Here is a 26,493-nt window from a genome sequence, read left to right as displayed (position 1 = left end):
CGGGAGCTTCCAAAGTCTAAGCGGAAGCTAAAAGTCCATGGAGCTTTATTTTATCTATTGCTGCTTCCAACCGATGAAACAAGTGCCCTCTCACCATCCCTTTTTACAACTCAAATTTTATTCCTTGCCTTTCAACACAGCTCGAGTTTCTGCCCTTGCTGCATTCAACCTATTTTCATTGTTGCATTCATTGCACTGGGACTGTCGTTTTGTGTCTCCAGTGTCATTTTCAAGTGATGTACAGCACTTTGTTACAGCAGAGGTTGTCCTCAAACTCAATCCAGCAGAGTCGAGTGGGGTCCTACCGTTCTCTGCGATGACGGCGATGGGATCGGACAGCTCTGAGGGCAGGCTGACATTGACGGCCGTCTTGGCGATGACTCGAAAGACGTAGCGTTGGCCCTCTTCCAGACCGCTCACCACATAGTCCTCGGCCTGAACACTCATGCAGTTGCTGTTGCAGCGGCTCCACTTCTCCTCGGGGAGCTTGCAGTACTCCACAAAGTAGCCAATCAGCTTGCTGCCACCATCGTGCTTGGGTCGGGTCCACACCAGCGACACGGAGCTCCTGGTCACATCCATAGGCTCGGGTTTACCTGGAGGGTCTGGTGGGAAGCAATATGGTTTTAGCTCCTCAAGCAGGTCTGGGTTCACAATACAGTGCAGCGGCACACCTTGACTTGGTGTGGCTCTAGGGACGCTAATATGGGTGCGTTGGAGTGCCTTTCAGGGGCGTGGCATGCGAATGACATCAGGAGATGGGGTTGGACGGTGTGAGCTGTGGCCTACGGCCGCTCCTTGCGAATATTTGACGCTTTGTCAACGTTTGCATTGCCGACCGGGGCGCTCCTTGCCCACAGCGAAGCGTATTACAGGACCTTACAATTACGTCAATTACGCACATTTGATTTGTTCTTAAAGTTCCAGGGAAAATCTGCGTATTGTAGATGAGAAATTCTGGATACCTCTGGGCATGTTCTGGTATTTGACTCAAGTGGCGACACAGCCGAAGCTCGTTCGCGTCTCATATTTTGGCACAACATGAAGCAAAATAAGTCAAGGCACCACCGTATCGGCTCGGAAGCTTCTCATACCGACGGCCGTCCTGGCTGTGACGAATTCGATCTGCTTGCAAGGCTTTCCCTGTCCGGCGAGGTTGATGGCAGACACCCTGAAGGTGTACTCCAGGCCCTCGATGAGACCGGTGCAGGTGAATTGGGTGGATTTGACCACAGACTCGTAGGCCCTGACCCACAGCAGACTGTTCCTCTCTTTCTTCTCGATGCAGTATCCCGTAATGGGGCTTCCGCCGTCGCTGGTGGGACGCTCCCAGGACAGGATGACAAAGTCCTTGTTGATCTTGTTCACACGAAGGTTCCTGGGCTCACTGGGAGGGTCTGGAGGCAAATGGAAGCCAAACGGTCTGACACGCATTTAAAACTTTGTCACCGACAGATCCACCCACATTCATACACAAACGGGAGGCTGCTGCAAGGCAGTCTTGCTCTCGTCTCCCAAAAGTCCAGGTCTAGTCTAGGTCTCAGTGACTTTTGGTCTCAAACAGTGCAGCACACTACCGCTCTCAGAAAAAAAATACGGTCAACACGTTCCACTCAGGTTTTGGCTCAAAGCCCCAAAAAAACCCCAAACTAAACAAACAAACAAAACCACGATAGAGAATGAGTTTGCTTTTGCATTCAACTGAAGAATGTTTTGAGGTGACGAATGGCGTCGGCGACGACGATGATGACTCACCAAACGGATATCTGGCAATCATTTTCTCTGAGTAGGTGGGCTCCGAAATGCCGAACCTGTTCTCGGCTCGGACTCGGAAGGTGTACTCTGTGCCGGTGATCAGTTTGGTCATCCGGAAGCTGGTTTTGGTGCAGGAAGATGACACGGTGAGCCAGTCGCCCTGGCTCACATCGCACTTCTCCACGATGTAGTTGGTGATGTTGCTGCCGCCGTCCTCCTGAGGAGGGTTCCAGAGCAGCGTGCAGGCGTCGATGTCCTGCTCTGTGATCTCCAGCGGAGCTTCTGGGGGTCCAGGAATGTCTGTGCGGCGGCACAAAGGACAAAATATCAGCAACACGCTACTTTCAAAGTAGAGGCCGTGGCTTGCAGACTCAGCCTGCACCATTGTGGCCAAAATGATTAGCAGGATTATTTTTGTTCAATATTGCAAGAACGATAACCCTGCTCATCAGACATTTTGAAAAGTCAACATAGAAGGTTTCAAGCCCGAGCTACATTTTTTTTGCACTGACCCATGACGATGACTTTGAGGATCTGGTTGACTTTGGCCGTGCTGTTCTCCGCCGACAGGCTGTAGTAGCCGCTGTCGGCGCGGCTGACGTTCTTGATGATCAATGTGCAGCTGCTGAGCGTCTTGACCACCGAGAGCCGATCCGACGTCAGGACGTCCTCGTTGCCCTGCTTCCACTTGCAGAAGGGAGCAGGTTTACCTGACACCAGGGCCTCGATCACCATTTTGCGTCCTGCCCGGACCGTCACCGTGTCGGGCATGATGATTTTGGGAGCCACTGAGGGGAACAACAGTCAGCACCAGTTAGCACACGTCACATCCTTGGCGCTTGAGATCCTTCCTGGAGCAGGCGCGCCCAAAGCGCAGAAAGCCACAACGCACGCATTACCCAGATGCAGCTCTGGTCTGCTAGCTTAAACCAAGCATGTGTCGGTTGGGTTCTTGCAAAGAGGAAAATACCCCATGATGCCTTTCGTACTACTATCACGGAACAACGGGTAGGGGTGGCGATGAGGTGGTGGGAGTAGTTCACAAGTGCACAGTCGCTCCAATTCACAAAAAGGCTAGCGTTTTTAGGCGGTACGTTCTTAGGAAGGCAGTGCAGGGGGAGAAAATGAAGAAGAAGCAGGCGAAGATGTGGAAGAGAATGACGGAAAGAGAGCAAGACTAAACTCACTCCTGGTTTTGAGGATCAAATGCTGGCGCGCGGTTTATCTGGGGCCCTTCCCCATTCCCAAAACATGTTTGTTGGCTCTGAATACTCTAATTTGTGCGCAGGTTTGAACGCTTGCTTGTCAATATGTGCCATTCGATTTGCCGGCAAACAGTTGCGGGTGTACGCAGCCCTTTGCTCCAAAGCGTACTGCGATCAGCCTCCTTGAGAATAACCGCCGGATGGATCGAGGGTCAAGGTAGAACTTGCACCGATGAATTTCTATGTTTGCGGCCCTCGGAAGAAAACGTTTGGATGCGCCTGCCCTGGACCTCGGCGCCGGTGTACTCACTGAGCTGCTCCTTGGCCTCAAAGACTCCCTCGGCCTCCCGAGCAAGACTGACGCCAACGGAGTTCCTGGCTGCCACCCTGAATTTGTACTTCTTCCCTTCCTTCAGGCCCACCACCACGATGGTCAAGTCTTTGACCACCGAGTATGGTGTCCACTTGTCCTGCGGCGCCCCCTCCTCCTGGTAGTCCACCACGTAGCCGTTGATTTTGGCTCCTCCATCTCGGAGCGGTTTCAGCCAGCCCAGCGTTGCGCTGGTCCGGGACATCTCCAAAACGTCCATCTTTTTAGGCGGATCTGGCTCACCTGAAAACCGCAGCTGGTGTTAGACGCACAACCACTACCATGATGTATTAAGCACCGTCGTTACTTGTGTGGCATAGTCTATAGTTAAAAATCAGGGGGCTAGATTATACATGGGAAGAAAGGAACTGAAGAGAACTGGTCACATAGCATAAACAAGGAGTATTTTCCGCTTTTGTTTTTCTTTGAAAAACTGAACCAAATACACATATTCTGCATATGACACATCCATTTTTGATACCAGCATATCAGGGGGAATGTATGATACACAAGTCCAAAGGCAAATAGGATGATACGAAGACTCACTGATGGGGTCCTTGGCCAGGTAAGACTTGGGCGAATCCTGAGGAACTCCGATTCCATACTTGTTGACTGCCATCACGCGGAAGTAGTACTCAACACCAGGGGCCATGTTGGTCACCTTGAAGCTAGTCTTCTTCAAGTCCTCTGTGCATTTGGTCCAGGTCTTCCTGTCCACCTCCCGTTTTTCCACAATGTAGTTGAGGATGGCGCTGCCGCCGTCATTCTCCGGCGGCAACCAGGACAGCTGTGCTGTTGTTTTGGTAACGTCAGTTGCCTCCAGACCACCGACGGGACCGGGAGTGTCTACCAAAGGATGGATTACACATTTGGAAATCAGCTCATTGTCTTCCAAATAAATTTTTCAGCCAACGCTTCGCTTCACCGGCTGCCCGCTTCACTCACAATATTAGTTTCCATCCTCTACTTCATTTTACATCATATTACCTTTTGGAAATGTGACAACTTTCTCTATGATTTTTGCTTTTGAGTCTGATATTTTTACATAAATAGGACCTGAAAAGTTTATATTTGGAATTGGAAAGGTAAGATATTTTGTTCAGAAAAATGTAACACCATTTCACATATCGATCTACGAAAAATACCCTCCCCCCACGCCCTACTGAAAACATCAATTCATTCTGGAGCTGGAGAGAAATCCTTCCATTTCCACTGAGTACGATGGCAAACCCTGCTTTGTTTGTAGAAAAGAGTCTTGAAACAAATTAGGTTCATAAAGCGAGGTTGGACTCTGAGAGTAAAAAGTGGTTCTCACCGAGGACTTTGACACGAACAAAGACGGCCTTCTCTCCGGCCGAGTTGGACAGAGTCAGTGAGTATTTTCCAGAATCTTCTCTGGTGCTCTCGGGGATGACCAGGAAGCACATGGTGTCCACTTGGTCGACATGACCTTTGCGAACAACGTTGTCCACCCCCACACGCTTCCAGGTGACCTTCGGGGCAGGGCGTCCTCTGATGGTAGCAAAAAGTCGGATGGGACAGCCAGCCCGCACAGAAAGACCTTTCCTCAAACTCGCGTCCAGGTCAATCTCAGGAGCCTCTGTTGCCCGGGAGAAACACATACATGGTTAGACCACTTCAGGTTCATGATGAGGTACACAAGCGCACGAAAATGATTCAATCTCAGTCAACCAAGTGAAGTTCTTACCCAGGATCTCCTTGGGGGAGATCGCCTCCTTTAAGTAGGCATGACGTCCCCATCCCACCTGGTTTTGGGCGGAGACCTTGAACTCGTACTCCTGTTTCTCATCCAGCTGTCCGATGGTGAACTCTCGGAGGACCAAGGGCCCATTGGTGTCGATTCTCTTCCAGCCTGCGGTGGGCTTTTCGGGGTCGGCCTCACTCTTCAGTCTCATGTCCAGACTGTAGCCGATGATTGGCGCGCCTCCGTCGTACACGGGTTTAGACCAGGAAAGAGTGATGGAGGTCTTGGTGCTGTCGGCCACTTTCAGGCCTGCGGGTGGGCCAGGAGGTTCTGAAGACGGACAAAACAACATGAATAACGGTCCGGTGTAGAGCATTGAGCACAAGATAAAACTTCTGCTTGAATTTGAACGTTGGACGTGATGGTGCTACTTGGAGAGCCAAGTAATTTTTTTCAGATGGTATTTTGTGTTAGAAGTGGAAGGGGAAACTGTTCTGGAGGGCACACGGACAGAGTTCAGTCCTGTCTAGGTAAACTTACCAATGGGATCTTTGGCTGTCACGGGTCTGCAGGGTTTGCTGGGATCTCCCAGACCGACCTCATTCTCAGCCTTGACTCTGAACTGATACTCGTGGTTGGGTAACAGGTTGGTCACTTTCATGCGTCTCTCAGGGATTGGACTCTTAGTGCACGGCACCCAGCGCACGGCCCTTTTTTCCTTCCTCTCCAGGATGTAGCCCGTGATGGACTTTCCTCCATCATTCTCGGGAGGAGCCCAGACCACCGTCATCTCCTCTTTGCTTATCTGCATCACAAAAATATGATCATCATGTCTGAGTTACTTTGGCAGATTTTTCACACATCTGTCCAGAGTATTTATTTCCATTTTCCCTCCCTCCATTTGTAAAAAAAGATATCTGTACTGACTATTCATCCATCTATCTGTCTCCTTTATTTCTGCCCCACATGAATGTTCAGAACCAACCTTGGTGACCTCAGGGGCATCGGGCGGTCCAGGTCTGTTGAACTGAGTCCTGACTGTGACCGGCTTGCTCTCCACAGCGGGCCCAGTTCCCATCTTGTTCTCGGCCCGTACTCTGAAGATATACTCATTGCCCTCCACCAGACGAGTCACGTTGCAGTACGCCGTGACTACTGAGGCAGAGTACGTGGACCACACCATCCTCCTGGTCTCGCACTTTTCCAAGATGTAGCTGTCCACCTCGCAGCCGCCGTCATCCTCAGGTGCGTCCCAAACCACTCTGCATTTGTCTGCTCCAATGCCGGTGACTCGTAAGTTCCTGACGGCTCCGGGAACGTCCAGGACGTTCACGTTGGCATAGGCCGTGAAGGTTCCGGCCGAGTTGGTGGCGGTGACAATGTACTTCCCGGAGTCAGTGCGTCGGGACTTTGTCAAAAGGAACTTGGAGTAGTCAGAACCGGTCTCGTAGCTGATTCTGGGATTGTCTCCAGCCGCCTTGTCCTTGGTCCACTTGACTTCAGGTTGCGGCTTTCCTCTCAAGGCAGCTTCGATTCTGACCGACTCTCCGGCCTTCACCGTCAGTGTTCCGGACAGCTTCAGGTCAAGGACTGGCTTCTGGATCTCTTCTCGCACCAGGATATCGGCCAATTTCACCCACCCGCTCTCTCCTCCTTCATTGACGCTTTGCACCCTGAAAAACAAAAAACAAATGTGCTTTAGCGATTGATGTGATGCCAGATTCTTTATCCCCAAAGCGCCTTATTTACTTTTCACACTTGTTTGAAAACATTTAGCAGCTGAGGCAAGTCGTTTGACTCACCTGAAAGTGTACGTCTGGTTTTCAACACACTTGTCCGCCAAAAAGAAAGTGTTAGTCAGGATGCCGGTGTTTAGCTTTTCCCATTCCTGCGCGTCTTTGGCTTTGCACTCCAGGTTATAGGAGAGGTTGGGACTGCCACCATCGTAATCAGGCCTCCTCCACCTCAGGTAGACGAAGTTCTTGCCAATGTCGGCCACCCTGAAGTTCTCAGGCTCGCCTGGTTTTTCAATGGGGTCGATGGCTAACACGGGGACCTTGGTCTCCACACAGGGCCCGGGTCCTATCTTGTTCTCTGCACAAACACGGAACAGGTACTGGTGGCCCTCCATTAGCTTGGTCTTGATCTTGCGGTTGGTGCAATGAGAAGAGATCATGGACCACAAGCTGACGCTGGGTTCTCTGCACTCCACGATGTAGTTGTTAATTTCGGAGCCACCATTGTCTTTCGGGGCCTCCCAGTTGATCATGCAGGAGTCCTTGGTGACGTAGGTGGTATGGAGGTTCTGGCAATGGCCGGGCCGGTCCAGAACGTTAACAGTGATGCAGCAGGAGGCTTCTCCACCCTCATTGGAGGCTTTCAGGGTGTATTTGCCGTGGTCGGCTCTGGTGGCCTCTTTGATCTTCAGCTGGACCACAGGTAGGTTCTGGAGCATAGTTACACGTTTGCTGTTCTCCAGAACAGTCTCCCCCTTGGACCACAGCACTTCTGGCTCGGGACGGGCCTTGATGTAGCCAACGATATTGATGTTGTGTCCGACGCGCACGGTGATGCGCTCGCGACAAGTGGCATCCATTTCGATCTCCGGGGGGATCAGAATATCTTGAGCCGTGACCGACTCTGGAATCTCCCTGGACTCACCGTCACCGATCATATTTGAGGCAAACACTCTGAATCTATAGGTAGAACCCTGCTCGAGCCCCTTCACCGTGTAGGCACACAACTTGATGAAGTCGTCCAGGTTGACTTTCTTCCAGTCTCCGTCGACCTTCTTCATTTCCACACTGTAGCCCAGAATGGGACTGCCTCCGTCTTTGGTGGGTTTGGTCCACACCAAGTCGGCCGTTGATTTGCTGTAATCTTTGACTTTGGGGTTGACTGGGGCACTCGGGACCGTGATCTGCCGGCAGGGCCTGCAGAGGTCGGAGATGGGTGAGGGGCCACTGTAGCCGGCAATGTTCTCAGCAAAGACTCTGAATTCGTATTCGTTGCCCACAAACAAGCCCTGGACTCTGTAGCGAAGGTCTTTGCAGGGCGTCTTGTTCACACGGATCCACTTTCCTCCTTTGTGTCTGCGCTCAAGGATGTACCCGGTGATCTGACTACCACCGTCAGACAAGGGCATGGTCCAGCCGACCGTAACGGCGTCCTCGGAGACGTCGTGGGCCAGCGGCTTACCAGGTGGACTGGGCGGCATGAAGGAATGCTCGGCGACCGTTGGCTTGCTCTCCAGCGGCGCCCCGATGCCCATTTTGTTCTCTGCGCGAATGCGGACCACATACTCGACGCCCTTCTGCAGGCGCACGATCCTGAGATTGGTGGCCAGGCTGCCGGAGCTAACGCCTCCCCAGGTCTCCTTGTTGGAATCTCTCTTCTCCACGACGTAGTTGGTGACGGGGCTGCCACCGTCATCCTTGGGAGGGCGCCACTCGATGGTCATGGCGTCAGGAGACACCTCGAGTACGTTGACGGGTCCAATGGGCGCCGCGGGGACGTCCAGAACGGTGACGTTGAGGGCTGCCGTCTTGGTGCCGGCGAGGTTGGACACGGTGAGCAGGTAGGTGCCAGTATGACTTCTGGTGCAGTCGGTGATGCTGAGGACGGTAGAGAAGTTGTCGGTGTCAATCTTGATCTTGCCTCCGTTGCTGAGCTCCTCTCCGTCAATGGACCATTTGGCGGTAGGGATGGGCATTCCCCTCATGATGGCGGGTAGTCTGATGGTGGAGCCCGCCTTCACGATGATGCCTTCCGTCAGCTTGAGATCCACCTCAAGTATCGGAGGCACTGTTGGCAAACGACACACAGGGTGAGTGAAAAGTAACTCCTGACTTGAAACTACTTTTGCATGTTCTTTTGTGTTGCTTCCCCAATGGAGGAGAATTTGACGCCAACCAAGGTTTTTTTTATTTTGTTCTTTTTTTTTGTCTTTGAACTTGAGCTCACCCAGCTTCTCTTGGCAGAGGATGGGTACGGTGGTGTCGGGTCTGCTGAGGCCAATGACATTCTCGGCTCTCACTCGGAAGCGATAGGTCTTGCCTTCTTCCAGACCTGTCACGTGACTTTCCGGGATGCTGACTGTCTGCCACTCGTGCCAGTCCTTCGCTCCTTCTTCTTGATACTCCACCAAGAAGCCCGTAATCTCACTTCCACCGTTTCGGTCGGGCCAGTTCCAGGCAAGCCACACCTCTGTCTTGTCCACATCGACGTGGTGAAGATCTTTGGGAGGACCGGGAGGGACTGCGGGGAAAAACACGTTCAGTGTTTAGACCTGCAGTTTTCCAACTTTGTGTGTTTGTTGTTTATGTGCTTTAGATTCAACTGTCGCTGCTCCGTGTGCGTTCAAGTAGCAACTCTTGAAATTTCCATTCCCTTAACATGATGCTAAGGTTCTTGGGAAGGTGTTTGGACATCTGTGGCAATTCTTATTTTTGCTCTAGCAACTTTCATTTCCATCGTAATTGTTACATGATCAGATTTTGCTACACAACGGCAAAAGGTGTACAGTGAGTCTCTTGGAAGTGCAGATTTCCTGCATTTGTCGGTGGTGTCTGGATGGTATCCCCGCAAATCAAAGGAGGGCCGAGCATTGCTATATGCAGTGTGCGGCTACTCACAGAGCGGATTCATGGCTTTGATGGCCTTCGGCGTTTCCACGTATTCGCTGCGGCCATACTGGTTCTCAGCCGCAACTCTGAAGGTGTAGGCCAGTCCCTCCGTCAGGTGCTTGAGCATCATACTGCGCTTCTTGGACGTGGAGCACACGGGAACCCACTGAGTGGACCCTGTGTCTTTCTTCTCCACCACAAAGTTGGTGATGCGAGTGCCTCCGTTGTCCTCCGGGTCTTTCCAGGACAGGTACGCCGAGTCGCTCCTGACATCTGACACGCGAAGGTGCTGGACAGGACCAGGTTTATCTGAACACAAAATGAGGACAACTCCTAAGTGCGCCAACATCACTCACGAAACCTTCAGGTTGTTGGGCTTTCGGGTGGAGCATGATCTTGAAAATGCGGGTGAACCTCCTCAATGGTTGAACGTCTCAGAACCTAATTTGCACAACTTGCTGTTTGACACGAAGGGAGCTGAAGAGCAAAATTCACAACAAGGGTTTGATCCATGAAAGTTTTACAAGGCCATCCACTTGTGCCCCTTTTCCTGGACCCTTCCGGTCTCTCGATTGCAACCCAATGATGACTCGAAGCGGAATAGCCACTTCCCGTTTGAAGCCTCGTCCCTTTGATCGAGTTTTCAGCGTCGTCTTGGTCTCGTGAGGTCAAAATCTCCACAGTATGATAATGCCAACTGTGTCAATACCAAATCTAATTCAACCCAGCACAGGTAAGTCACTCACAGCAAAACATCGGTTTTGTGTAATTGATCGCAAATTTGTCCAAGAACAGCAAGTGAGACACTCGACAGTTTAGACAAAAGTTTAGATGTCTTATTAAGTTGACCTGTGAAGGTTCAGAGCAAATTTGAATAAAATTGGATGAATCGATATGAGTATTAGTTGTGGTGACTTCCTACCAAAGACCAAGACGGTGCACGTGACTGTCTTGGAGCCGGCGGGGTTTTCGACTGTGAGCGTGTAGTCTCCACAGTCACCACGGTTGCAGAACCTCATCTCCAGCTTAGTCCCCTCTTGGTTGGTCTCGATGTCGGCCCTGGTGGGAACGTCGGTGTTGTTTTTCTTCCAGACTACGGAGGGGAAGGGGATGCCCTTGATGGTGGCCATGAGAGTGATGTGGGTGCCGGCCAGGGCCTTCACCTCCCGAGTCATACCGGCGTCCAAAATCAACTCTGGCGCTTCTAAGGTTAGGACAAGCAAACACAAACTTGAGTTGCCTTGAAGCATGACATTTTTTGCTCAGAGCCCAAAGCCGCTCACCGAGTCGGTCCTTCACTCTGACTGGTTCTTTGATATATGTCGGGTCAGACTCCCCGGCAGCGTTGACGGCCTTCACTCTGAAGCGGTAGAGGGCGCCATCCTCCAAGCCCACCACCTTGAACTTGGTCCCCTGGCAAGAATCTGGAGTATGGTTGACCTACAAGAGGGCGGCGGCAGCACACTTATCAGTGTGTGTCAAAGTGGTGCTGGGAAGGAACCAAGTATCTAGGACTTATGTCAATTTTTCTGGTAGTTGTCATAGAAACCAAGACACTGGACTGAAAAAGGAAAATTCAGAGCAAACTAAATAGGAGGAATTCAAAATCCCAAACTCTAATAACCCCGATCCGTATCTGTACTTGGGCCGGACTCTTTCGCTTTCACCCAAGAAGCCTCACGTGTACGTGCCTTGCATTTGCACAAAGTAAACGAGCAGCTCACCTTCTGCCAGTCCTCCTCGCCGGCCTTCTGGAACTCCAGCAGGTAGCCGAATATCTTGCCTCGGCCGGTGTCGGCGGGCGGATCCCAGGAGAGAGTCACGGACTCCTTGGTGTGGTCCACGGCCTTGAGATTTTGTGGCGGGCTTGGCTTCACTGAGGAAAAGAGCGGGAAAGGCTTTCAGTGTGACAGTTCTAAGCCGACCTCGGCGACAATATTTTGGCCGGAACCAGATGGCCCCGAGCTCAAATTGGGCTAGCCAAACCCAGACTTGCGCAACCCGCGTTCTCCTGAGGTCTTCTTGCACTTTGGAAAATGGATCGTGGAAGATTTCATTGCATTATTCTGGTCCTTTTTTTGAAAACGTCATTCTCGATGTGAAGATTACGGTGCTATTGTAACACGCCAATCACGTGTTCTTTGGTTGCTCAAAGGCTGAGGCTAAGGAGCACAAACTGCTCCAATGTGGTCAAAGTCATCTTTTAAGAGCCTTGATCCTGAAGTGACGATAACACTGCCTATGTTAAGTTTTTTCCTTATTTCTTTTTTTTTTGCCGCAGGTCTAAAATTCGGCACCGTGTTGCATTTACTGTCCAGTCCCGTCAAATTCAACTCAAAAGGACAAATTTGTTTAATTGTGTGAAATATCGATTAGCCAAATTATAGCCACTTAATGTACGTGGGTCGACAGTCCAAATGGCTCTTAGGGGCTCAAAAGGCCGCTGACGGTCGGCCTGAACCTGATATGGACAAAGCTACGCGCTGGCTCTTCTGTGTCTTACCGATGGGATCTTTGGCGAAGACGGGCTTAGACGGCGGGCTGGGGTCACCAATGCCCACCGCGTTCTCGGCGCTGACTCTGAATTCGTACTCGCAACCCTTGAGCAGGTCCAGGACCAAGTACTCCACCTTGGGATGGATCTTTTCTGTGTTGCAGCGGACCCACCTACAGAGCACAAAAACAAATCCAGCTCGAGTCCGCGCAGACCGGCGGTCATCCGCCAAAGTTGAGTGGAGGCAAGCGGACTCTTCTTGCTTGCGACAGTATGAGACTCGATCTTGGTTATGTTTGACTGTTTGTTGTTGTCTGACTACATTTTGCTTCACGCGCACCGCTTTGTGTACGGGCGCGGTGCTCTGGAAATACAGTTGAGTTACTTTGTTCTCCATTTGAGCGAGCTGCCGTGCCGATGATGAGTTCCCAAGAATTTCCATTGTGCGACCGGCCCTAAAATTTCTCATTGCACTCCGAGAAGCTTCGGGTTAGGAGCCACGGTGCTCCGAGCAACAAACAAGGAAGACTGGAGCCCAGTAAAGATATTTTGGATGAAAGTTGAAAAAAAAAATCATTTGCCTCCATTCTACCTTTGCGCAATGCCACTGACACTGATGGGGCCACAGAGACTCTGGTCGGCTTTGTACCTATTAGCCATGGTCTCTTTCCTCTCCACGATGTAGCCCGTGATCGGCTTCCCTCCATCAGGTGGAGGCTCCCAGCGAACCAGGGCGCGGTCGTGGTGCACGTCCTTGACGGTGGGCTGCTTGGGAGCGTCGGGTACCTCTGCGGGGCAAAATGCAAAACGCACTTGCATTGACCAGCGCCATGGCTCTCACAGGCCCAGGCCAGTCCATCCCATCCTGTCCCATCCCTTACTGAACATCTCTCTGGCCTTGATCTCGGCGGACAGCAGCGGTTCGCTGATGCCGTAGATGTTCTGGGCCATGATCCTGACGATGTACTCACGACCCTCAATCAGTTTTGGCACCTGAATCAGCAAAGAAGGAATATATGGTTACACAAGGCGGTGAGCAAACGGGGCCACATTTGTGCGATCCCACGAGGGTAAAGGTCCGGACCCTGCAGGTGGTCCTGGTGCAGGACGCAGTGACGGGCATCCACAGGTCTCGATTGGTGTCTCTCTTCTCGACGACGTAGTTGGAGATGGCGCATCCACCGTCGTCCAGGGGAGGTTTCCAGGAAATGAGCATGTGGTCTCTGTAGACCTCCTCAAAGACGACGGGGCCCTCGGGAGCCTGAGGCCGGTCTGGTGGGGCGGGAAGCGTTCGGAGGTCAAGAACATGCGCACCTTTTGCAGGCCGCGTACAGGCTGACTGAAAAGTGTCCGACACGCTAAACTGCCCTCCTTTTTTTTTTTTTTCCAAGATGGCGCCCAAGTAGGCAGCCTTCGGCAAGTGCTCTTCAAGAGCCTTGCTCTTTTATTCTTATTTGGTGTTTTTGTCTTTTGTTTTGTCAACATGTTGTTTGTTGTTTCATCGTGTAGACCTGATATGGACTGTTTTCAGCGTTTTTTGGCCACGACATTCATCAAAAGAGAAGTATCTGTGCTTGGTGGCTGCGCCTTCTCGGCAGCACGCCATCGGCCGACTCACCGACGACGGTGAGCGCGCAGATTCCGGTTCGCGTCCCGGCCGGGTTGTCCACGCTGACGCGGTAGCGTCCGCTGTGGTCCCGCCTAGCCTTGATGAAGTCCAGACTGAGATGCCTGGCGCTGCTGCGGACGGCCACGTCCTCGTCGGGCTTCAGCTCCTCCTCGTTCTTGGTCCAGGTGACGCTCGGCGCGGGCTTGCCGCCGTAGCGTCCCGACAGCGTGCAGCTGTCTCCCACCTTCACCAGCATCCTGTCTCGGAAGTCCAGCTCCAGATTGGGTGGTTCTGACGGACAGGAAATCGCAAACTCTGAGTTGCGCGTGCACTGCTATTTACCGGATGGACTCCACCTCCATTTAGTTCGACTTCGTGACAAACGGCTACGCTATGAGTCCAGTGCCCCTCGTCTCGGCCGTCAAGGAGACCGAGAAGACGTATTTGAACCGGCCTTCCGTTTTGCAACATGACTAACTTTTTTTTTCTTCTGGTCGGCCGATTTAATCGATCAATATGAGCCGTTTTAAAACTGGCAAACAAACAAAAATGCACTTTTTTTTCTCACCTATTACAACGAAAGGCAAATAAATGCACTCCCCCCTCTAAAAAAAACTACAACAGTCCAATGTTCCGCCTGAAATTGATATTGTTATTTTTGTAAGCATGAAGGGTAATCAGGTATAAATTATGCATATAAAATTGGTGAGTAGAATTTTTTTCTGCCAAATCAACATCGACCTCAGCAAATCCACGTGTAGCCGAGACGACGTTTCGGGGATCGGCTGTACTCACCCAGCTCGTCCTTGCACTGGACGGGTTTGGTGGCAAAGGAAAATTTGCCCTGTCCCACCAAGTTGACGGCCGCCACTCTGAACTCGTGGCTGGAGCCGTCCTTGAGTCCACTCAGCGTGAATTTCCTGTCCATCAGCTTGTCGCTACCACCCACGCCAACAAAGGTGTCTCGGCCAACCACGCGAGACTCCAGGACGTAGCGGGTCACCTCCGCGCCTCCGTCGTACTTAGGCGGCCTCCAAGCCACCGAGATGGAGTCCTTGGCGACGGCCGTGACGATCAGGTCCTCCGGACGCTCGGGTACGGCTGTGGGAGACAAGCCTTAGTTCCTTTGCAGTTGGGCAAGACCTTGCTTGGCTTGCCGGACCTCGAAAGGCCCCATGCCACAAACTCCACTTGGCTTGCGAAAGGCTAGATTTGTTCTGGTTTTGTTCCCGGTGTGCCCTTTTTGTCGTCACCTGTTCTCATGAACCAATCGTCTCCCTCAATCCTTTGTGTCTTTTCCGGGTGTTTCTCGTTGTCCTGTTTGCATTTTTTAAAGGACATTTTGGTCAGCGCACCCTGCTCCTTCCTGCCATTTTGGAGTCCTCAACTCAAAACGTGACAGTATTATTCGATGTGCCAATGAGCTTTTCTGTAATCGTGTTTTTGAATGAAAACCTTAGAGCACAGATGTGGAACTTCAAGCATGTTCTGATGGATTTTCTGGCATGAGACCTTTCCACCATGACGTCACACATACTTTCTGGACGGCAGAAGACGGAGCATTCACTGACACAAACCTGACAACGGCAGTTTGCTCGCGTTCTTATCGGTGCAACGACCAGCAAACTACGCACCACTGGATTCATTTGGTTTGATTTTTTTGGAGACGGGGAAGGAACACCCCCCCTGGACTCAGTCCTTCCTTAAAGGGCTTCAGTTGGTGCAAAATGCTGCTGCCACTGCTTGTTTCGGAGCATATGTCCTCCAATTTTGGCCTCCCTTTACTGGCTTTACTGAACTACATTTTCAAGTTCATTTGGAGATGCTTTGATTTGTCATCTTGAAACGGTCCGTCCCCACCGCAACTCAGTCAGCTGTGTGTGGAGGTGACGCGAATGGAATGAGCGTGACCTGTCCATTTTTGAAACTGGTCTTGAAACACATTGGAATTCAATGGCCATTTTGTTTCATGGTGTTTCAAGTGCTCTATGAATCAAATGTATCTTGCGGCGCATCCCCTGTCCAAAAAGTTTTTTGGACAGGTTTGCGCTCGCTTTTCTGCCTCCCGGAAGCGCCCCGCCAAACAATCTTACAGATGGGCTCTTTGATGAGCACGACTCTGTCCGTCTCCACGAAGGGTCCCATGCCGATGATGTTCTCGGCGGCAATCCTGAAGAAGTATCCCTTCCCGTCCAGCAGGCCTTGCACCACGGCGTTGTTCCTGGTGACCGTGTAGGTGACCGAAGTCCAGCCCATGCGGTCCGACTCCCGCTTCTCAATGATGTAGTTGGTGATGGCCGAGCCGCCGTCGTCTTCGGGGGAATACCAGGTCAGCTTGCACGAGTCGTTGGTCAGGTTCTCACCAGCGAAGGGGAGGCCCACCGGTCCGGGGACGTCTGGAGGCCAGAGACGGACGGGGCTTCTTGTTTTAATCACTCATCGCATTTACAGCCATCCGCCGACCCCGATTTGTAGCAGTTCGTTATTACTTGATTTTTTTTCCCCATACTATTATTGTTTCGTTGATGAGAACTCGCTGTGGATGCTCGCGGTCAGTTGTCAACTCATGAAAAGTCAGCGGGAGAGTAAAACGAGTTGGGGATGCAAATAAGAGGAACCCGTTGCCGAACATCAGCGACTCATAAAAAGTAGTTGCGGCCAGTGACAACCCAAAGAAAACGGATGAAAACAAGTGGTGCCAGCGGTCCGTGTCTCCCGTTGAACTCACCCAGGACCTCGACGATGACGGCCTTCTTCCTCTCGCCGCCTTCGTTCTTTGCGCAAAGCGTGTAGATGCCCTGGTGCTGGCGTTTGCAGTTCTTGATGACCAGTGAGTTGGAGATGCCCGTGGTCTCCACTGCGGCCTCTTTGGGCACCTCGCCATCATCTCGGCACCAGCTGATGCGCGGCGCCGGTTTCCCAGACACGTAGGCGATAATTCGGATGGTGCCGCCTGCGTGGACCACGATCTTCTCCTTGACAGAGGCATCAAGGTCCATCTCGGGCGCAACTGAAGGACGAGAATAAACGAAATAAAATCAAGCAAGCGATGGCTGGTAATTTGTCACGCGTTTGAAAGGGGGCCCCTGTACGCCAAGGCAGCGGCGTATTTCGTCTTACTTGTCCTGTCTCTGGCTTCGATCAGCTCCGAAACGAGTCCCGGCTCGCCGACGCCGGCGGCGTTCACAGCTTTGACTCTGAAGCGGTACAGAGCACCTTCTTTGAGATCGGCCACCACAAACTTGGTTCCTCTGATCTCCGTGTCCTTGGCCTGGAGAGAGCGCAACCCGGGAATGAGGGACACATTCACAAGTTGGGGAAAGCCGACTTGCCCGGGACGATGCGCTCGAGCGATCTTAGTTTACCTTGCGCCAGCTCTCCGGGGCCTCGGGCTCCTTCTCGTCAGCGCTGCTCAGTAAAAGCAACTTCCTCTGAGCCTTCTTCTCCTCCTCCTCCCTGCTCACCTCCTTGAATTCCACAATGTAGCCGGTCACCTTGGAGCCTCCGTCCACCAGGGGAGGAATCCATTCCAGCTCAACTGTGGACCTGGTCCAGTCCGTCACCTTGGGTGTGGGCGGACCGGGAGGCTCTGCGCGGTAGGCAACAGATGGGAGGTAAGACACTGGCATGCGAGTGTCCAGAAAGTCGCAAGACATGAAAACAAGTCGCGCACGGTCGGTGTCAAGTCATGGACTGGCCTCCAGCTCATGAAGATTCGACACAGACAACGAGCGACTCATGGCTGCGCGTTGCAGATGAGAAATGGTTTCGGGCAGGTTGGAAACTCGTGAGAACGAGTCACGGGCTCACGGCAGTCGCCGGCTTGACAAATGACTTACTGATGGGGTCCCTACAGAGCACGGGGTCAGAGGGTACGCTGGGTAGTCCGCATCCGGCGGCGTTGGCAGCGCTGACCCGAAACTGGTACATGGAGCCCTCCACCAGGCCGGTGACGTCCCAGTTGTTTCCCAGCGGCAGGGCCCGGATGGGCTCGCGGTTGACCCGAGCCCAGCGCTTGCTGGTGGTCTCCTTCTTTTCGATGAAGTAGCCGGTGACCGGCGAGCCGCCGTCGTATTTGGGCTCCTCCCAGTTAACCGTCATGGACTCCAGACACACGTCTGTCACGGTGGGCTTCTCACACTGGCCAGGAACGGCTGCACACATTGGGTTTCAATTGAGAGTTTTGCGCGTGGCGAGTGTCATGAGTTCACGTTTCAAGTCTGGGTTATGATTTGAAGACAGTGCTGAAAGCCAGGCATAGGGTTGGGCTTTCAAATCAGGGGTTATGGCCGGTGTTAGGGTACAAAACAAGGGTCACAGTTTTCAGTTCAGATTTGCGTTAACAATGTGGGTTTTCAAGAAGGCTTCAATCCAGGGTTAGGGGCTGGATTTTGGGTAAGGGCTTCAAACAAGGAATTTATGCCAGGGTTTGGCTTTGGCTTTCAAACACGCATTAAAGTTAAGGTTTCAAGATCGTGTTGCGATACATTTAGGGGTTCTACTTTGGGTCAGAAGACTGGCTTTCAGGCCTCAAGTTGGGTTAATTTTCAGAAGAATTTTTGCAATTGGGATGTCAAACTGGTGTTGTATGTTGAAGGTTTGGAAGCTCTGCGTGTGGCACTCACTGAAGAGGTTCCTGGCCTTCTCCGGCTCGCTGAGGAGCGGCAGCCCGATTCCAAACTTGTTCTGCGCCATGACTCTGAACTCGTACTCGTGGTTCTCCGTGAGCCGTGTCACCAGGTACGCGCAGTCCTTGGGGTCATTGGACACGTGCACCCATGACTTGCGGTTGTCCTCGCGCTTCTCCACCACGTAGTTGGTGATCTTGGAGCCGCCGTCGTCCAGGGGCGGCTTCCAGGCCAGGCCGATCCTCTCCGCAAACACCTCGGTGAACTTCATCGGTCCCACAGGGGGGCCGGGAGGTCCTGCGGGAATGGCACCAAATCTCATTAAAGCCTCAGTGGGCCCATTTGCATTTCATCTTCATTAGAAACTTGGATTTCGTTACAATTCTGATGCGTGTGTCATCAGCGCTCACCAAAGACAGAGAGTTTGACGTCCTTGGTGACGGTGCCCAGGGCGTTGCTGGCGGTCAGGCTGTAGAGGGCGCTGTCATCCCGCGTGGCCTGCTGCAGCAGCAACGTGCACTTGTCCTGCGTCAACAGCTTGGCAATGCGCTGGTCGTAGCGCACGGCCGCCTTCTGCTCGGGCGCCGCCAGGCTGGCCTTGTGCCACGAGAGGCTGGGGAAGGGGCAGCCGCTCACCTTGGCCGGCAGGCTGATGTCACAGCCCTCCTCGCCCTCCAGTGCCTCCCGCAGCTCGATGGCGGGTGGGCCTGAAACGGCGCGTTAGCCACGTCATTACCAGAACCAGCAGCGTAAGTGATGAGGATCCGCAGACCGATTACTCCTAGCGCTCCAACAAATAATTCTGTCATGGCAGTGACTACTCTTGCTGTCATCAACGACATGCTCTTGGAATTGAACCAAGTGGTTCTCTGAGGTCTGCAGACTTGGATCCGTTTGTGGAGGCCAGGTTTCAAGCAACTATTACTAATAGCTACTTCTCCCGCTGCTACTACTGCGCCTACTACTCGTAATTAGTGGCAGATGTCATTTTAATGAGCCCTTCAAGTTGTGTTTCAAATGTCCTCATTCTACCAAGGGAGGCACGTGTTGGAATATTGTGCTTTTTCCTAAATACATTCCAAATGATCTTGATGAGTTCAGGTTAGCATGTGGCTTGGCCCTCGGCTAGCGCTCCACATTCTGATGTGGCCCCCCTGCAAAATTCATTGCTCATACTGGACCTAAACACTTCTGCCGCATTCGTACATTTGCAATAAATATTTCCGAACTTTCTTTTTTTTTTTAACTTGGGGTACATTTATAAATCAGCATGTACTGTATTGTATCGTATCGTATCGTATCGTATCGTATTGTATTGTATTTCCTTCTCATTGTGACTTTGACATGCAACACGTCAACTTAATCATCATTTTTCCATTTTCAAACGACGCAATGTTACAGTGTTTCACAACAGTATGACGTGTACTTTTTAGGTCAAACAAAAATCTGTCTCATATGACGCTCTCAATGTTCAAACTCAGCTTTTCCAAATAACTAGTTGTCCGTACTATGAGTCAGACCGAGCGACCGACAGAGGGCTACACTACATTTGCTGTTTGGGTGTCTTGGCAAAAGTGAAGTTGAGGCCAGTCCGACTCACAGGTCTGGTCCTTGATGGTGAGCGGCCCGGCGGTGGCCGAGGGTCGACTGGGTCCGGCCTCGTTCACAGCTTTCACTCGGAACTCGTACTCACCGCCCTGAAAAACACACACACGCATGCACGCACGCACACAAATAAAACACGGTCACGGCATGCTTGTGGCAGTCGGCCCACCGGAGGACGCCGGCATATGCTCCAACACTGCATGGGAGCCTCAAAAAGGAAAGAGGACTCGAGGACTGACCTCCTTAAGGTCCTCCACCACGAAGCTGAGCTCCTCCACGTCTCGCTTGTTGCACTGCTTCCACGTTTCCTTCTCTTTGCCGCTGGTGTCCCAGCTCAAGCGCTCCACCACATAATGTTTGATAGGAGAGCCGCCGTCGTTTTTGGGAGGCTCCCAGGTCAGGGTCACTGTGTTCTTGGTCACCAAGGTGACCTTCAGCTTGGTAGGCGGGTCCGGCGGGTCTGCAAATCAGGCATTTATTTATTTATGTATGTATGTATGTATTTATGTATTTATTTTATAGCAGCGCCATCATTTGCACAATTCAAATCACCACGAGTCACACACTTTAGATTGCTCAGGACTCGCCATCCGGTGGACGGATACAATAGGTCATGTGTCTTTTGTTGAAAGTACTAGTCTGACCCCAACTACATGGCACAAAGTCCTTAGATATTCGAGCAAACGCTGCTAAAAAGGGATGATTCTAATTGCGCTTCTGGTTGGGACTCAAACCCAGCGTGTAAAGTCTCAGTGAGGTGTCTGCTTGCGCTCACAGATGGGGTCCCTGGCCCGGGCGGGATCAGCGGTGACGGTAAACGGACCGAAGCCCAGCCGGTTCTCGGCCCGCACTCTGAACAGGTAGTCCTGTCCCTCCAGGAGGCCTGGGACAACGAAGGCTTGACTGGCGCAGGCCGCATTCACCTGATGGACAAAAAAAAAAGCACCGGTGTCAAGTCTTCATCCACACAATCTTTTCAATCTGTCCTTCACTTCCTGCACCTTTGTCCAGGCCTTGTCGGTGACACATTTTTTCTCAATGTAGTAGCTTTTGATTCTCTCTCCACCATCGTTGTCGGGCAGCTTCCAGATCAGTCTCATGGTTGACCGGGTGATGTCCGTCACCTTCAGATCTTTCGGAGGTCCGGGAACATCTGAAACCATGAAGGAACCGTTAGGCGACACCCAACCAAAAAAAAAAAAAAAAGCCCGTTCAATCCAGTCCAATTCAAAGAAGGAAGACACACCGAGGACGTTGACTCTGACGTTGACGTGTTTCTGTCCAGACTTGTTCTTGGCCGTGATGGTGTAGCGTCCAGAGTGGGTCCTCAAACTAACAGGGATGGTCACAACGGACGTGGTGTCTGTGGACTCGACCTGAGGAGACACAAGAGGAAGGTGAGTTCAGGAGTGACACGTGTTCTCACACGTGAGTGGCCGAGGAAGTCACCTCCGAGTCCACGGGAAGTGTGTGCAGCTTGTTCTTCTTGTGAGATTTGGCTTTGCCCTCAAAGTCCCACGTCACCTTGGGGACAGGACGACCCTTGATGGTGGCAGGGATCCTGATAGGATCTCCGGCACGTACATAGAGCAGGTCATTCACCAAAACATCAATGGTGATGGAGGGCGGCACTGAAACAGGAGCAGAAACATCAGAGACCAAGTAGGTGCGCTCCCGTCGCTTCATCTCGATGTGCCGTTGCCCGGAACGAAGACTTACACTGGATCTCTTCGATCAAGACCTCGCTGGTGCGGGGGCTGGGGTCCGATTCGCCAACGTCGTTGACGGCAATGATTCTGAAGCGGTAGCGCTTCAGCTCACGGAGGCTGGGCACAGTGAACTCGGTGGTGGGGTGCAGCTCTTCGTTCACCCTCACCCAATCGGATTTGCCCTCGTCCTGGATCTGGACGATGTAGCCCTTGATGGGGCTCCCACCGTCCTTCTCCGGCGGCTTCCAAGTGAGAGTGACATTGTGCTTGGTCTTGTCGGCCACCACGGGAGCGGCGGGCATGCTGGGAGGAGCTGGGCGGGAAGGTCAGAACAGTTCAGTCCCAAATGAAATCATCAGGCCGACAGCACAGAAACACGGGACTGGAATCGCTGAAACCGAAGTGACAGCTGGACTCTTCGTGCCTGCATAAGCCTCATCACCTTCGCACAAAATTGTGCAACTCCACTCTTTTGCAGTCAAGGTGAAAGACCTTCAACCACTAAGTGCTTGTCATACTGCGGGTTTTATTCTCAGCTAGTTCCCAGTTAGTCCAAAACTTCAAAAAACCTTTTGTATCACAAGTGAAACATTTCCAACGACATGGAAGAGTCCATTCGACTTGGGATGACTCCAAATATACACTGACAATGAAAGGTAAACTCACTCAGAGGGTCGACGGCAAATGCTGGGTCAGACGGTGCGCTGAACGGTCCCGTTCCGGCTGAATTGAAGGCAGCGACTCGGAACTCGTACTCACATCCTTCAAACAGGCGAGTTACCTGCGAGACACATACGAGTTTTCCAGTCCAAACATTTTCGGAGAACTCGGCGCGATCCAAGGCCCTACCTGGTACTCCCAGCCTTTCATGCCCCTCTTGGTGACCGGCATCTTATTGGCTCTTGCCCAGTAGGCAGAGCCTCTTTCTTTCTTCTCCAGCCAGTAGCCAATGATCATGGAGCCACCGTTGTCCCTCGGTGGCTCCCAGGTCAGGGTCATGGAGTTCTTGGAATACTCAGTGATGCTCGGTTTCTCCGGCGGGCCGGGGAGTCCGAAGGGGTCTGTGATCTGAACTTCCTCCGTGGCACAAGGGTCAGACTTGCCATAGCGGTTCTGGGCTCTGACGCGGAACAGGTAGGATTTGTTGGTATCCAACTTCCACACCTGCAGCAGACGGAGGGGGACTTTATAAGAAGGTGTCCTCACGACTATGACCGTCACAACAAAGACAAATAGCCTATATTGTTGCTACAGCAGACGCAATTTATTGGCCTTACTGTCACTATGACTCAAATTATTTATTTTCCTGGCTCATTCAATTTTTGCCAACCTCCGCGGAAGGCGACTACAAAAGACAAACGCCAGAGGGGGGCAAATCGGTTGCGGTTGACATCTTGACATTTTGGGACAGGCCTCTGCGGCCTTATTTGGAGAGTCCTATGATGTCGGTGGCGAATCCATTTTGTCTTTGTGGCAGCCTACAAAAAGTCTCATTTGAAAAAGCACAAGCCAGTGCAGTCGATTTTTTTCAGTGGGTAGTATTACAGAGTTGAGCGTTACAGTCCAGGCGTGAGGACGATGCCCATGTTTTGTTCTCAAAATGGATATTGTATTTGATTGAGGGTGAGAAGTGACACTTTTGTATTCACATTTTAAATGCGAGCTTTTGACTTTGACCAGAGTACAGGAGTCAAATTGGGACTTTGATCTGAGCGGTATCCGTCACTACGGAGTGACTGACTTTGATCCAGCCAGGTGCTCACGGGACCTACCCGGTACTTCCTGTCAATGATGCTGTTGGTGAGCTCCACCCACTGAGGTTCCGCTTCCCGTGCCTCTTCCTCCGCTTCCTCTGTGAGCACATCCTTCTTTTCAACGATATAGTTGGTCAGCTCGCTGCCGCCATCATCCAAGGGGGCGTCCCAGTGCAACTGGCAGGACTCCGCCTTGATGTTGGACACCGCCACGTTTCTGGGAGGAAGCGGCCGGTCTGGGCGGAGAGATGAGGTTTAGTCGGGTCGCTTGTTTTTTCTTCGTTAGCTTTTCATTTGATACATTTATCCAGAATGTCACCGTTGAAGGTACACGAAAGTCTGCTCTCTTGGGGGGTAAGAATGCGGTCCAATTTTTCCGCACTTGATAGAAACGTGTCTTTTTGGGGGGCTCTGCTCTGTCAGCTGCAAAAATATCTCTCGAATAATGCCAATCCAATCATCTCACCCCCCAAGAGCAGTTGAAGTGGCTTTCGTCGGTGGAGATTGTTTTCTTACATTAGGGGACCACCCTTTCTTGTGGTTTCATCAGGTTTCGCTCACCTAGCACCATGACAGAAGTGGTGTGACTGGCTGAGCCCATGTTGTTGGAGGCCGAGATGGTGTAGCTGCCACGGTCCTTGCGCTCGGCGGCGGGGATGGACAGAGTGGACGTGCAGTTCATCCTGCCCGTCACCGTCGTCTCCATCAGCAGACTTTCCGTGGGCTTCTCCAGCACCACGTCGTCTTTGGACCACTCCACTTTGGGGATGGGGAGGCCGAGGATGTCGGCGGGGATCTCGACGCGCTCGCCCCTTTTCACCGTGATGCTGTCGCCCTTGAATATCTTCAGCATGTGGATCTCGGGGGCCACTGGGGGGGATGAGAACAACATGGGATGACAGCTGATCGCTGACTCTGCGGCGGCACCGTTCGTAGATAAAAAGTCATTTGACACATGAGAACCAATAAGAAACCCGGGGAAAGGCTCATGGTCCCGTTTAATGAAGGAAACAGCAGACTGGATTAAGCGTTGGACTGCGCTTTGATTCTTGACTTTTCTGACTATCTGCGAAGCCCTTGCAGAGGTATTTTTGCATGGAAATTGTGTCTATTTTCAGAACAAAATCATATCCCCAAAATGCCAATAAACGCAAAGGCAAGGTAAAAAATCTTTCAGCTTCCAGCATTACAACAGAGGCTTTTGACCCATATTCCACAGACTTGGCGTACCTTCATCGTCTTGGATGACCACGGTCAGCGCAAAGGACGGGTCGCTTTCTCCAATCAGATTTGCGCACTTGATCCTGAACTCGTACATCCAGGCCTCATCGAGGCCCTCCACCGCCATGCTCAAGTTAGGGCAGATTTCCGTGTTGCAAGGCTCAAAAGCCTGCTTGTCTTGACGCTTCTTCTCCACAAAGTAGCCGATGATGGGGCTGCCTCCATCATTGCGAGGCGGCTTCCATGCTAGCGTGATGGAATTCTTGGTGCGCTCCGTGTAGTGGAACTTCTCAGGCGGTGACGGTGGTCCTGCGCAAATCGTGAAGAGAAAAAACTTTTTTGAGATCGGAATGGTCGACACGAGACACAATCACCAAGGAGGCCTCTTAGCCACTTGCCTTGTGGGTCCACAGCTTTGATGGGTCCCAGTTCGACAGGCGGGCCCATGCCGTACTTGTTCTTGGCACTGACACGGAACATGTACTCTTGTCCCTCCATGATGCCCACGCACTCACATTTGGAGGAGGCGGTTTCAACGGGCTGCCTCCACGTGTGCATTTTGGCATCTTTGCGCTCCACCAGGAAGCCGGTCAGGTCACTTCCACCGTCGTCCACTGGGTCATCCCAATTCAGGAAGATCATCTTTCTGGTCACCACCACTGGCTTCAGGTCAGTGACTGGTCCGGGAACATCTACAAAAAATAACATAAAATAAAAATTGTGGTCTGTCCACATTTTGGATCCATCAGCTCCCATCTTCCTAGACGTCCGTGTACTTACCCATGACCTCCACCCGGGTGAAGGCCGACCTGGTGCCGCTCGGGTTACACGCCGAGATGAGATATTTGCCGCAGTCCTTCCGCTGCACGCTTTTGATGAACACAATGCTGTTGTTGCCTTCGGTGAGGATCTCGACGCGGTCTTTGTCGGGTTTTTTATCCTCCACGGTCCAAGTGATAGTTGGGTAGGGTTTACCGGTGACCAGCGCCGGAACACGAAGCGTCTCGCCAGCTCTGATGACCACACCGTTCCTGACCAAAATGTCCAGTTCCACCGCAGGCATTTCTGCAGAAGGGAGTCAGCCGCCGACAGTCAGAATCGAATGTCGCCTCATACCCCATTCGACATTGGTTCGACATTTTCACGTTCTCGGCTTCTGGTTGACCTGCGGGATTCCTGACGAACACTGACTCGGTGAAACCCGCGGCGCCCTCTCCAGCAGCGTTAATGGCAATGACTCTGACCAGGTACTTGGCTCCCTCACGGACTCCATACACCGTAAATGCCCGGGTCTTCCACGGACGTTCTGTAGACCTGGACCAGTCTTTGCTACCAGCAATAGTCTGGGGAACAGCACGATATTAGCACGAGATCGACATTTTCACACTGTTAAATTCAGAGAGCTCCGAATGCACCTTATCCACGTGGTATCCCAGGATCTCGCCGCCTCCATTGTCAGCGGGTGCATCCCACTCAACGTCAATCGAGTGGTCAGTGGTTGCCACCACTCGGGGGTTTGGTGGTCCTGGAGGTACTGTAAAACAAAGATCAAAAATGTAGACTGCTACTCCGACTCGAGCGCGTTCCGAGCTGGAAAATATACATACGAATCGGGGCTTGTGCTGTTTTAGGATCTGAAGGCACGCTGAACTTTCCGGGGCCCGCCTGATTTTCGGCCGCCACTCTGAAGATGTAGGTTAAGCCCTCAACGAGTCCTTCTACATTCAGCTCGGTGGAAGAGACCATGTTTCTGGCGAGCACATTCAAGATGAAGTCATAGCTGCCGACACGCAGTCGCATATGCAGCGTTCTT

General features: G+C 52.1%; 1 protein-coding gene across 1 annotated transcript in view; it reads right to left on the bottom strand.

Moving 5' to 3' along the window:
- The window catches only part of ttn.2 (titin, tandem duplicate 2), a 174,926-nt gene that overhangs the window by 53,573 nt on the left and 94,860 nt on the right, over positions 1 to 26,493 (bottom strand). The window contains exons 159-204 of the mRNA XM_052081957.1: positions 26,288 to 26,430; positions 26,096 to 26,214; positions 25,846 to 26,023; positions 25,461 to 25,745; positions 25,079 to 25,372; positions 24,690 to 24,989; positions 24,021 to 24,329; positions 23,478 to 23,695; positions 22,555 to 22,869; positions 22,372 to 22,486; positions 21,716 to 22,018; positions 21,446 to 21,627; positions 21,243 to 21,372; positions 20,998 to 21,149; positions 20,772 to 20,919; positions 20,236 to 20,456; positions 19,992 to 20,088; positions 18,802 to 19,098; positions 18,389 to 18,688; positions 17,603 to 17,917; positions 17,129 to 17,352; positions 16,884 to 17,034; positions 16,492 to 16,773; positions 15,857 to 16,159; positions 14,559 to 14,864; positions 13,773 to 14,054; positions 13,239 to 13,426; positions 13,036 to 13,147; positions 12,804 to 12,942; positions 12,164 to 12,327; positions 11,385 to 11,536; positions 10,944 to 11,100; positions 10,583 to 10,864; positions 9,670 to 9,969; positions 8,999 to 9,292; positions 6,838 to 8,839; positions 6,021 to 6,708; positions 5,576 to 5,840; positions 5,039 to 5,365; positions 4,646 to 4,930; positions 3,877 to 4,176; positions 3,271 to 3,573; positions 2,268 to 2,543; positions 1,756 to 2,055; positions 1,095 to 1,397; positions 306 to 605 (exon numbers count right to left, since the gene is read on the bottom strand). Coding sequence (XP_051937917.1) covers positions 306 to 605; positions 1,095 to 1,397; positions 1,756 to 2,055; positions 2,268 to 2,543; positions 3,271 to 3,573; positions 3,877 to 4,176; positions 4,646 to 4,930; positions 5,039 to 5,365; positions 5,576 to 5,840; positions 6,021 to 6,708; positions 6,838 to 8,839; positions 8,999 to 9,292; positions 9,670 to 9,969; positions 10,583 to 10,864; positions 10,944 to 11,100; positions 11,385 to 11,536; positions 12,164 to 12,327; positions 12,804 to 12,942; positions 13,036 to 13,147; positions 13,239 to 13,426; positions 13,773 to 14,054; positions 14,559 to 14,864; positions 15,857 to 16,159; positions 16,492 to 16,773; positions 16,884 to 17,034; positions 17,129 to 17,352; positions 17,603 to 17,917; positions 18,389 to 18,688; positions 18,802 to 19,098; positions 19,992 to 20,088; positions 20,236 to 20,456; positions 20,772 to 20,919; positions 20,998 to 21,149; positions 21,243 to 21,372; positions 21,446 to 21,627; positions 21,716 to 22,018; positions 22,372 to 22,486; positions 22,555 to 22,869; positions 23,478 to 23,695; positions 24,021 to 24,329; positions 24,690 to 24,989; positions 25,079 to 25,372; positions 25,461 to 25,745; positions 25,846 to 26,023; positions 26,096 to 26,214; positions 26,288 to 26,430 — 13,106 coding nt within the window. The remainder of the gene's footprint in view (positions 1 to 305; positions 606 to 1,094; positions 1,398 to 1,755; positions 2,056 to 2,267; positions 2,544 to 3,270; positions 3,574 to 3,876; positions 4,177 to 4,645; positions 4,931 to 5,038; positions 5,366 to 5,575; positions 5,841 to 6,020; positions 6,709 to 6,837; positions 8,840 to 8,998; positions 9,293 to 9,669; positions 9,970 to 10,582; positions 10,865 to 10,943; positions 11,101 to 11,384; positions 11,537 to 12,163; positions 12,328 to 12,803; positions 12,943 to 13,035; positions 13,148 to 13,238; positions 13,427 to 13,772; positions 14,055 to 14,558; positions 14,865 to 15,856; positions 16,160 to 16,491; positions 16,774 to 16,883; positions 17,035 to 17,128; positions 17,353 to 17,602; positions 17,918 to 18,388; positions 18,689 to 18,801; positions 19,099 to 19,991; positions 20,089 to 20,235; positions 20,457 to 20,771; positions 20,920 to 20,997; positions 21,150 to 21,242; positions 21,373 to 21,445; positions 21,628 to 21,715; positions 22,019 to 22,371; positions 22,487 to 22,554; positions 22,870 to 23,477; positions 23,696 to 24,020; positions 24,330 to 24,689; positions 24,990 to 25,078; positions 25,373 to 25,460; positions 25,746 to 25,845; positions 26,024 to 26,095; positions 26,215 to 26,287; positions 26,431 to 26,493) is intronic.

Source organism: Hippocampus zosterae, chromosome 12, assembly GCF_025434085.1.
Source record: "Hippocampus zosterae strain Florida chromosome 12, ASM2543408v3, whole genome shotgun sequence".
Classification (NCBI taxonomy): domain Eukaryota; kingdom Metazoa; phylum Chordata; class Actinopteri; order Syngnathiformes; family Syngnathidae; genus Hippocampus; species Hippocampus zosterae.
Note: the sequence above shows the minus strand (reverse complement) of the source record. Positions and strands in the feature narration are given on the sequence as shown.